Source organism: Pagrus pagrus, assembly GCF_965226575.1.
Source record: "Pagrus pagrus genome assembly, chromosome: 17".
In the NCBI taxonomy this organism is placed as follows: Eukaryota; Metazoa; Chordata; class Actinopteri; order Spariformes; family Sparidae; genus Pagrus; species Pagrus pagrus.
Window position 1 is genome coordinate 4352058 of NC_140201.1, and position 12124 is coordinate 4364181.

General features: G+C 40.1%; 1 protein-coding gene across 1 annotated transcript in view; it reads right to left on the bottom strand.

Annotated features, from left to right (window-relative positions):
- Positions 1–12124, bottom strand: part of LOC311273300 (uncharacterized protein) — a gene marked incomplete at its 3' end in the record, with an annotated part of 44067 nt that overhangs the window by 12263 nt on the left and 19680 nt on the right. The window contains exons 3-6 of the mRNA XM_084380280.1: positions 6391–6669; positions 4034–4363; positions 801–899; positions 154–239 (exon numbers count right to left, since the gene is read on the bottom strand). Coding sequence (XP_084236406.1) covers positions 154–239; positions 801–899; positions 4034–4363; positions 6391–6669 — 794 coding nt within the window. The remainder of the gene's footprint in view (positions 1–153; positions 240–800; positions 900–4033; positions 4364–6390; positions 6670–12124) is intronic.

Here is a 12124-nt window from a genome sequence, read left to right on the forward strand (position 1 = left end):
CTTTGTTGTGGAAAATCAACTGAAAGTCAGACATTTTCTTTACAGTGAATACAGAAACAATCACCTAAGCTCCTTTACACATACTTTAGTGAGGCTTTAACAACAGATGTGAATAGTTCATGTCCCATATGACACAACTCACTGTGTTTAGGCTGATGAGTTTGCCTTCAGGGGTATATCACTCTGGTCAGACTGCTCAGACTTCTTGGACTCGTTGTCACTGGATGAAGAGCAGATGGCTGAAATACAAAGCAAAGACAAGTCATTTTAGCGCTCAGTGTTTCCAAACTGCTGGAAAGCAACAACAACACAACAACACCATCTTTCTTAACTTCTTTTCCTTTCACTTCTTTCTTATATCATTATGCTAAAGTCAATGTAGGATCCAAAACCCTGAAAAAACACAATCCACAAAACTTTGCGACTCCTCTCTCTGCCTGTGAGCCATTAACTACCTTAAAGTGTTTGTTAAGTGTCATAAAATTGTCAGTCAGGCTTCAGGGGACATCAGTGTATCTGAGTGTATTAACACTAACACACAGAAATAAAATATAACTGGAGTTTATAAGAGTAAACCAGTGTTGAACATAATATATGAAGGATAAGAGCAAATATGATAAAACATCAACATCTAAATAATAATAACAAATATCTAACTTAAACATTAAGTCAGCTTCTCTGCTCATATCATCATGACACTGTGGCTCTGAGCCTGACAATTTATTGCTGTTTGAAACAGATTTTGATGCACTAGGAAAATACAGACACAAAGACACAATCTTTCTATGTGAGCGTCTCACCTTTCTTCTTTTTGTAAGCCATGAATCCAATGGCAGCGATGAGGACGAGAGCAATAACAACCACTGCAGTGATGATGATGGCGGTCGTCTTATCTTTCTCTGTTGAGTAAAAAACAACAGACAACAGTCACAACCTGTTCAGATGAAGCAGGTTAGAGGAGAAGAACCTCTGTCTGCCAACTAGACCACAATCCTGTATACAGACACTGTGTTTGTTTATCCTCATCTAGTTTTGTTATCTTTGTTTAGTTGTATGTCTGTGTTGGTTTGTGTTTTATATGATGGTATTTGGCACAATGACAGCTTCTGAAAATCATATTAAAACACATTTTTGACTGTCAGCTATTCGGCCAATAAACTTTATTCTAAATGATTTTCTGAGACATGCATACATTCATTCAGTTTTTAAATAATATACTCATCTTCTAAAACTGACCAGTAGTTAAATCAACACAGTGCCTATAGTCTCTGAACTGTGGTCAGGGGTAGACAATAAGGCAAATTTGATTTAATAACATTTGACCTGCACAATTCACAATAGACCTCATTTTGTTACATGTTACAGGGCATTTTACTTGACACGTGCTAAAAAAATAAGATAAGATTTACAGCCTCACCCCACACCATGTTCTCTAATGCAGACATCAAGTTTAAATATTTGACCAACAGTGTTTTACAGGAGGATGATCTGAACAGCTGTTCTATTCACACTTAAAATGTTTTTGTCTTTTCAATGTAATTTTCAATCTATGAAATCAGTGTGCCTTTGTTTTGCCAAGCTTCTCTCAAGTTTTACTCTTTCAAATAATCAACCATCTACAGAACTTTTCAGTACGCTATTTTTCTACTTCTTCTTCTCATCATCATTATCATTAATTATTATTATTAATAATATTTCTTAAAGTGAGCCTCTTATCGTTTAACAGAAAAATACATCATACAAGCATCACCTTTTGCAGCCTTGTCAGTCTGATGGCGAGTTATCACCTTTCTGTCATCACTAACATGTTAATAATCAAAGAAGCTCTGAGGCTTTGTTCTATATGTTATAATACAAGATTTCAGCATTGAGCTACAATCAGGCAACATTCATGACTCTGTACAGTCAAACTAACCAAAAACTTCTTATTGATCATCATGATAAAGTTTCAGGGCGGTCCTGTAACCATGGTAACTCACGGTGCCAGAGGGGAGGGAGAGACGCTGAATGAAGCCGTTTACACAGATACACTGCAGACAAAGTCCAGACTATAGTTGTTGTTTCACACATGTAGCACACAACAGGAGACTCTCCGTGTCAGACGAGTTCTCACGTGCTGACTAAACTCAGCAGCGCAACGAGTCCTTGCTAGCAAAGCAGCTAAACTTTAGCGCCACTCCGTGTTGAGATCCCGCCTTGTGTGGGTCACTGCACTGTCATTGGTCAGGCGAGCACACGCTGTTAACGATACCATTGGCTGTAGAGTGTGACAATCTGTCAATAAACATCAGCCAACAGTTCTCCTCCGATCTACATTGATCACACAAGTCGCCTCTGTTAAGTTTGAATGACGGAAATCCGTTGTAGCGACGGAGAACTTTAATCCATGCTGGCCCCACCGGGCCAGTGCTTGGAGTGTCCGGGCCACCGGGCCAGTTATATTGTCGACCCCTGGTGGTTACACATTAAAATGGCTACATGTGGTCTGAATTGGTATAAAATGACAGTACAATAGTCTCACAGTTACAGTTTTTATAAGCTACAATAGATTTACAAGGTGGTAAACAGCTGATTTCAAAATGTTAAAAGGCAACCAGAAAAAACTTGTTTAGTTTGTTTCATTATTAGGGTCCGGGCAGCTTAGCCGGACTATTGTATTCCTAGGAATTCTTTCTTTCTTTCTTTCTTTCTTCTTTCTTTCTTCCGAGGAAGTCATACTTCCCATGGGCGAAAACTCACCAAACTTTACAGAAATGTCCGGCCCCATGTCAGATTTACTTAATTCCAAGGACATGTCAATATTCCTCCTGGGGGGGGGCACAATAAGCGTTTTAAATTTAAAAACTTTAAAAATACCTACAAAATCAACAGTACATGTTACAGTTTTGAAACTTTCACCAAACTGTAGCCCCAATACTGCTGAAACTTTAGTCCACTTAAACTCATTACAAATATCAGAATTTTATCTCAAAAACTGAATTTTTGAGAACATTTTGAATTCTGCTCTCATGGGAACAACTGGAGTCAATGGAAGAGTGGCATTTTTAAACATCAAATTTTCTCTTATGAAGCAAAACACTTTAAGTTAAAAACAAATCACCAACATTTCCATGCTGTCAAGATGCAATTTATGTATTATCAGATTTTTGTTCAGGTAACAAAATTTCTGACTTTTTGACCATTTTTGAAATCTGCCTTGACAACAGCTGCCCGGACAGTGACTCCCTGAGTCGACAAATGAAGCCAGAACTTCTGTACATTTAAACCTAATTATAAATTTATGAAGTACATCACTCAGTTTTTTTTTCAAAAACTGTAAAACTTCTTAAACCTATTTCCTCTCTCCTCCTTTGATTTATCAAAAATTGAGCCTCAAAAACTTAATTTTTTTACAGCATTTTAAATTTTTCTTTCATGTGAACAATTGGAGTCAATGCAATAATGACATAGCTAAACATCAGTTATTCACTTATGGAGCAAATCAATCATTTTTAAAATTACCAACATCTCCATGCTGCAATATGTGTATTTTCAGATTTTTGTCTTGATAACTGAATTTTTTACAGTGGTTTCAAATCTGCCTGCACAACAGTGAATGGCTTACTCAATTTGTGAAGCCACTGTTGTATTGACACTTGCCAATTAGCTCAGAGAGATAGATGACAGTCTTTGGTTCCAGAAGTTGTGGGTTCAAGCCTCAAGTGGTCCAAAACGAACATTGTTGTCAACTGTCTTGTCTTCCTATTCTCCTGTTTGTTGCTCAGAATTGCCTAAATTTGCCAAAAATAGCCCCGACCCGACCCATCGCTGCGCAGCAGCTATAATTGACATTGTTCTGTATTAAAAAATGGAAAAGTGGACAATTGAATTTGCTGATACACTTTTAAGAGCCCAGAGGTGAACATGTGCATTGGTTTAATGTTAATCTGAGCCTTCTAAATGAAATAAAACAATACAAGGAAACAAAATGTCCAACACACATATAAACACATGAACTGCAGGACTGTTACAGTAAAATAAATGTGTTTCTCACCGTCAACACTTCTGATTCCAGTCTTTCCTTCGTTGGTCCTGATCACTGCTTTGTCCAGTCTGGTGACGATGTCCTCGTTCACACCAGCGAGTTGAAACACACAGTTGTACTTCTTCCAGTCTTCAGGTGTGACTGATGAAAGGTCCAGGTCAGCACTCATCTGGAAGGTTCCATCGTTGTTGGGGAGGATCTCTCCGTGGTCCACCTCCTCATGAAGCTCCACTCCATCTTTCCTCCAGATGAGTGAGGCTCTGTCAGGGTAGAAACCTGTAGCGTGGCAGCTGACTGGAGAGGAGGGAGTCTTCTGGAGGAGAGACACTGAGGGAAGCTCTGGAGAGTAAAGACAGAGACAGTTTATAGGTTATTTATTAGTATTTACTGTTTGTTAATATGATTATTCCTGTTTGATGGAATATATTTTAAAGTCCGTGTAAAGCAAATTCAGCCATTTTCTTCTAAACACATTAAATAGGTTATAAATGTATTTCCTTAAAACATGTAAAAAGCCATTCAGCCATTTATAATTTAGTTATGGAGCTAGGCTGCCAAACTGTATTTCAACATTTCTGTGTTCAGGATTTAATGGGCGGGTCAGAAATCATAGCCGCGTTACGTAACGCGGCTATGATTAGCATAAACCCCGCCCTGCTGCGGAAGCAGTATAAATACGTTCAGTGCATTAGCTTCGGTGGTTTTCCGCTAGCTCTCGAGTCTCGGATAGCATCGCTTATGCTAGTCTGCAGCTAGCTAACCAGTCATGTCTCATCCACGTAGCTCATGCATCTTTCCTGGATGCCACAGTGTGCGGGCCAGGGTAACGGCTCAGTTAGCCTATTTAAGTCTCCTACCGAGACAACGTAAGGAAATGGTGGATCGATGTTGTCAAGAGGAGCTACTGTGGAGAGTTCAAAATCACCACCTACACCAGTCTCTGCAGTGTCCACATTACCCCCGATAGTTACAGCACGGCCACCGGCATTACGTCGGCGGGCGGACGGAGAGGATGTGCCCGCCACCGATCCTCTCTGTCCCGCTGACAGCAGGTGCTCTCATCTCCGCCACCGGCATTACGTGCCCGCCACGATCTTCTCCGTCCCCGGCTTGCAGCCTCCCGTCCTGCCGACAGCGGCTGCTACCATCACGCCACCGGCACTACGTGCCCGCCACCGACGGCAGGTGCTCTCATCTCCGGTGGCGGGCACATAATGCCGGTGGCCGTGATGGTAGCAGCCGCTTTCGGCGGGACGGGAGGATGCAAGCCGGGGACGGAGAGGATCGGTGGCGGGCACATAGGGGTGCCCGCCACCGATCCTCTCTGTCCCGCCGAAAGTAAGTGCTCTCATCTCCGCCACCGGCATTACGTGCCCGCCAGTGTAAGTGTGTGCTTATGTTATAAATATTGTATTCGTTTAATTAAATGCATTTTGCTGAAGGTGCAAATCCTGAAAGTGATTTTACATCGTGCCCATGTAATGTTAGCAAATGTTATTGCATTTAATCATGACATGATTTGGCCTGATTCCCTGAGCGAGTCCATCTGACAGCACAATGATAATCCACAGGTTATATTTTATGTGCACCAATATAGCTATGACAAGGAATTATATGTAGACTGGGGTTTAAATTACTGGGAAATAAATTACCATTCTGATGGAGACTGTGAGGAACGAGGCTGAGCACTATCAGTGTCTGACTCAGAGTCAGGTTCTGGCTCTGATGGCTCAAACAGGTAGGGCTGGGTCCTTCAGAGATGCTGCTAGCACTAGCTTCCATTGTTGCTAGGCTACGTCCTTGTGCAGTACACAGAGTGCTCCCCTCCCGCGCGTGGGCGTGGTTTCAGTGCCTCTAACTGACACGCCCCCAGCGTTTCACAGCAGAGAGAAGTGCTTGTTTTTCCATGATTTTGAGACCTAATTTTAGATACTTAGCAATTGTTTTAATCTTTTAAATTTGGCTCAGTGGTCAATGATACATGTTACTGTGGTGTGACAAACTCATAACACATTTTTTTTGCTGCTTTACACGCACTTTAAATGTTTTAGTAACACAGGCTAAATATGTGAACACGTTACAAGAAGGGAGGGACAGAGGGGTGAGAAAATGGGGTGAGACAGATGAGAAAGGGAGGAGAAGGACAGCGAGAGACTGAGATGGACAGAAACACAGCAGAGAGAAAATGGAGGCAGAGAGATGAAGAGGTAAGAGAAAATAAAAGAAAGAGAAATGTGTGTAAACTGAGACAAAGTGTGTCTCTGCATGTCAGTTTATATTAATGATGATGTGACTGTTGGTTAGTAAAAGAACAGAAATATGAGACTGTTGTGTCCATTAAACAACATCAGGTCATGTGATTCTACCTGTTCTCAGCAGAGAGCTCCTCCCATAGTCCACATACTTCTTCACCCAGTCAGGACACTCCTGGTTGAGGTACTGCTTGTATCTTGCTGTCTGAGCTTTTTCATTCTCCCACTTGTGTTTTGTGATGACAGCCTGAGGTTTTGGAGCGATCCATGTCAGCGTCTTCAGGTCAAATGCTACAAAGTCTTCTCCATCATAACCATACTGCATAAAACCATTAACCTCTTTAGTCTCATCATCCCACTCACAGCCGTACATCCACTGCCAAACGTGGACACCTGAGACAGAAACAGAGACGACATTAAACCAGAGTGAGATCACAGCTCAGTCATCTATCATCAGCTGATATCACATCTTCACCACAGAGACACACTGATCCACAGACACCGAAACACAGGATCTACACCTCCTGCTGTTATTGGCTGGATGGAAGCCGCTCACAGCCAATCATCATCTGGACAGTGTGGACGTCTTAGAGAGAGACAGAGAGGCAGAGACTGCTGGGAAACAGAGTGAGATCCTGACACAGCTCATGTCCTCTGTTTCACCACAGAGACACACTGACTCCACTGAGACCAACAGTTCATCTCCACTGTTGAAGGTGGTGTGGCTTCATGTGAACACACACACACACACACACACACACACACACACACACACACACACACACTGAGGTGGAGTCCTGAGCAGCAGATTAAACCTGATCCTGGACTGAACATCACACCCACTGAGACCCTGCAGCCAGTGGATCAGTCCAACAACATCCTCTTCCTGTGAGAAGCTACAGACCAGACTGTCCTGAAGCTGCTCTAGAAGCTTCACTGAAGGAGAGTTTCAGTCCAGGATGAGTCACTAGACTCCACCTGCTCAGCCAGGACAGTGTGTCCTGTTCAGCACTGTGTTACTACAACTGGTCAGGATGAGGCAGACACCATCAGGACCATTATGGAGACTGGGAGGCAGTCTGTGTGTCCTGATTGGTCCATCCATCAGTCAATCACTCAACACAACCAACAGCTGTTTCACCTGCAGATGTTGGTTTGATGCTGCTGATGTGACGGACCAACACACTGTGGTCAGTACAGTCGAGTTAATCTGATCTAATCTGGAGTTCTACTTTATATTTAACACTGAAATTAATTCTGTTTTTCATTATTAATTATTTTTTGATTAATTGATTAACATTTACTTATTTTAAAAAGTGCGAAAATTATGAAAAATGTCCGTCACAAGTTCTCAGAGCCAAAGGTGAAATCTTTAAATGTCTTCTTCTATATTATGGGATGGACAGACTGTGTATCAGTACAGTAGAGTTAATGTAATATAATCTGTATTTTACTTCATATTTTGGGCTCAAACTGATTGTTCTTGTCATTATCAATTATGTAATGATTATTTTCCGGCTAATCAATAAATCATTTACGCTGTAAAAAGTCAGAACATGGTGAAAAAGTCCATCACAAGTTCTCAGAGCCAAAGGTGAAATCTTCTAAATACTTCTTCTATATTATGGGATGGACAGACTGTGTATCAGTACAGTAGATTTAAAGTAATCTAATCTGTTTTTACTACATATTTTTGGATCAAACTAATTATTTTTCTCATTATTGATTATGTAATGACTATTTTTTTTGTTAATCAATAAATCGTTTATGCTGTAAAATATCAGGAAATAGTGAAAATGTCCATCACAAGTTTCCAGAGCCAGAAGTGAAATCTTCAAATATCTTCTTTTGTCCGACCAACATTGAACAGTACTTAATTTATAACAATATAAAACAGAGAAAAGCAGCAAATTCTCATATTTGAGAAACTTGAACTAGAAAATGTTTATGAGTTTTGTTCAGTAAAAGACTTAAATCAATAATTGATCGTCAAAATGTTTGTCAATAAATTTCCTGTTGATCAACTAATCGATTAATTGTCTAATCACTTCAGCACAACACATGTTTATCATGACAGAGACACACTGTGGTCAAGTAGAGTTAATCTGATCTAATCTGTAGATCTACTATATATCCTGTATATTATGGGATGGACACAGTGCTCAGTACAGTGGAGTCGTTCTGTTAAACTTGTTAAACCTCTGATCTGAATGAGACATTCACCATGTGGTCCTGTCAGCCAGGTGTATTAAAACATGCTGCTCCTCCTCTCATATGAGGACCCAGCAGAAGCAGCCTGTGTCCCATTTACAGTCCTGCTCCGTAGTTTAAGAAACCAGGCAGTAATGTTCCTCTATCAGCTGTGTGTTGTTAGACTGTTGTGATAAACAGGTTCCTACAGTAGAGTTATTATGGACCAACTCACTGTGGCCACTTCAGCAGAGTTATTCTGATCTAATCTAGTGGAGATAAAGGGTTAATAATCTCTGCTGGTTATTATGGGATGGACAGAGACACTGTGTCAGTGTAGTATAGCAGCATCCAGTAGTCTCAGTCTCAGTGATGTTTCTGTTCAGACTGACTGTGAGTTTTTAGACAAGAAACGCCTCCAACAGACAGTTTAATGTGTGTGTGTGTGTGTGTGTGTGTGTGTGTATGTGTGTGTGTGTGTGTGTGTCCATGTGTGTGCATGTGAATGTTTGTGAGTTGTAACATCTTCTTAGTAAAATACAGAATGAAAATATAAACAACATTTTATCAGTAGAAAGTGAAAAATAAACAAACCTCCAGTTTGGTTGAAGCGTGGCTTCAAAATGTCAATGCCGACTTTGAAGGTCGGCTCGGTATTCATCAAGACCTGTGTGTTCCTGTCCCAAAACTGTGGATCTACTGCATTGATCACCCAGTCCTGTTTGGGTTTGACTCTCCTGGTGTTACTGTCATAGTAATTTACCTGAACTTCATCAACCATCCCAACAACCACAAACTCTGGGAAGTTTGGGACTTGAGAGGACGCAGTGTAGAAATACTTCATAGAGTGAGTCACTGTAAGAAAAAAACAAACAAAACTTGTTTTTTTTCTATGATTTTTGTTTTCAGAATTACAGTCTTATAAATGACTTATATTTCCGACAAGATCAGCACACTATAGACATCCTAATAACCTCTGTTGTGCAGTCAATGAATACAGAATTCCAGAAACTCTTTAATATTTATTTTTATTTTAATATGACTGGACCCAACCAACAAAACTCAGTATGGACGAACTACATTAAAGGAGATGTGTGTTTCAGTATGTGGAGTTAAACTGTGGCGTTATCTGGAAATGGCTTACTTTAAATTAAATTAAATTATTATTAAAATTACTATTCATAGCTGTGATTGATTTTGTGTTTTTCTGCGTGCACATATTTGTATTAACTGTACAAAATTCAGATGAAATGTAGTGACGTGTTTTAAGAAAATATGTTAATTATAACTCATTAATTAAAACAATATAAAACATGTTCATAATTTCTAAAACAGTGGTGATTTTTATATCAAACGTTCATAAACAACTCAGAGATTAAAACTGATCAGTTCACTAAATATAGTTTCAGACAATCTTTGTTTTAACGCCTTGTTCTGATGTTTTCTGCTCTTTTCTTTATGTATCTGAGTGTGTTGGACTGTTCTGTGCTGCGTAGGTCTGCTGATATTTTAGCATCAAGATCGATCACATGAATTAAAATAATGTCCGAAATATAGAAAACGAAATAGACGAATACACTTTTTAACATCCATCTTCAGAGACAGACTGTAGACTTCTCTTCTAACAGAAACTATCAGTGATTAATGAGATGAACAGACAGGATTTACTAACGTCAACTTTAAGATTATCAGTTTTAAACATTTCTATAATCTGCAATGAAGTCCTGGAGCTAAACATCATAAACTATCAAACAAACCTTCAATTCATATTTTCAGAACATAAAGACACGAAACATTTTTTCTTTTACAACCAGCTGAAATAATGTGAACTGACCTGCCGCCGCATCATGTAGACCTGTTCCCAGGAGAGCCAGAAGAAACAACATCTTCATGGTGAACTGTCGTTTCTGAAGCTTTGACCAGAATAATATTATTCTTTATCCTCAGACAGACTCAGACTGCTCCGTCCTCTTCAGGATCCAGTGGTGAAATGAGGGGAAAACACAGAGAGAGGCGTTAATATCAGCCTCCATTTGAGCCAATGAGCCAATCTGAATTTAGCCTGAGCATGACGTCACTTATAACTGGGTAAAAATGACCCACTCAGGTTGTAAAGCGAAAGTAAAATGATCTTATTGTATCCAGTGTGAGAGGATGAGGAGACATGCGGGGTTTTATTTGAGTGTCTCAGCTTTGTTCGCATATGAAAGGAGCATTAAACCTCCTGCTGCTCAGATCTGGTGTCATGTTTTGTAGCTTCATGTGATGTCATGTGCAGAAATGTGTGAATGTCCTGGGAGGTCAGAGGTCACTGTCAGCTACAGGTCAGATACTCTGGAGTCTGTGTGGATGCAGTAGTGTCTTATTGTCCTTTTGTTCTGTGTGGCTGCCCTGGGACTGAAAACAGTCCTGATCACAATATCAACAACAAACAACAAATTAAAGTCAGGTTTCATCTATTTATAGTGAGTAAATGTGGTGAGGAGCGCCCCCCCGTGGCTCAAACCTGCAGGTGATGTGCAGCAGTGCAGACTGTTATTATCTGCTGTTTTAAACACATCTGTGTGCAGATAAATGAGACGGAGGGGAACATCTTATATCCTTTTAGAAGTCCATATTCATTATTTTATTCATGTGTTAGTGTGTTTCAGTTCAGACCTACTCGCTAAATTACAACCAGGACAGACAATATAATAAAACACATGAGAGATGTGATGAAACAATGTTTGACCTCAGTGTTTTACTCTGAAATGAAAACAAGAAGCAAAGAAATGAAACCAACGCAGAAAGAGAGTCAGAGAGCTTCTTCAGCACAAACATCAGGTCAGGTCAGCTCTGTCCTTCAGCCTCAACGCCTCTGAACTGATTTGGAGCTGTGGACGCTGAAAACTGCTCCAACCACAGAAATGTAACACCACTGTTGATGTTTGAACACCTGATGCTGGTTTTCATTTTGCTCTCGCTTTGGCAGCGTTTACACTGTTTCACTGCTTGTTTATTGTTCTGAAGCACTTTACAAAAGGTTATTGACTTTAATAAATAAAACTCAGGTGTTTTGTTCTCACTTCTTCAGCTGAGACAATATTATTCATGATTATTACACAAACAAAACAACACGTGTCTCAGCTTTTATCTGACAGTTTATATTGTTTGTGACATTGAGGCCTAAGCTCTGGTTGACAGAGGCTCTTCCTGATCACTGCTGATCAATACCTGAGTTGATCCCTGAGTTCACCTGTACAGAGGTGTCAGCAGTGTGACAGCGCCCCCCTGTGGACCAACCATGTATCTGCTTCTGAACTGCTGATGGGAAACCACCTGAGGATGTCACCTGACTTTCTGCTGGTGTCAGTCTGTCGTGACATCTTGATAATTAATGACTCTGGTCAAAAGTATTCATCAGATCAAAGATAATCAAATAAAATCAATTAAAAAGTATTTAGTGTCAACAAACAGCCTCACTGCTTCCTGAAATCTTTATGTTATAAAACAACTGTGAACCTCCAATAAACAACAAATAAACAGATAACTTTTAACTGTTTCAGAAGCACTTTATTCATTAATGAAACACTCATCTGTGCAAGTTGTTGTAAAAATGGGGGGTGTTACGCTCTTTATAGTCAACTGTAATGATTGAACATCTCAAAGAAAACTGACA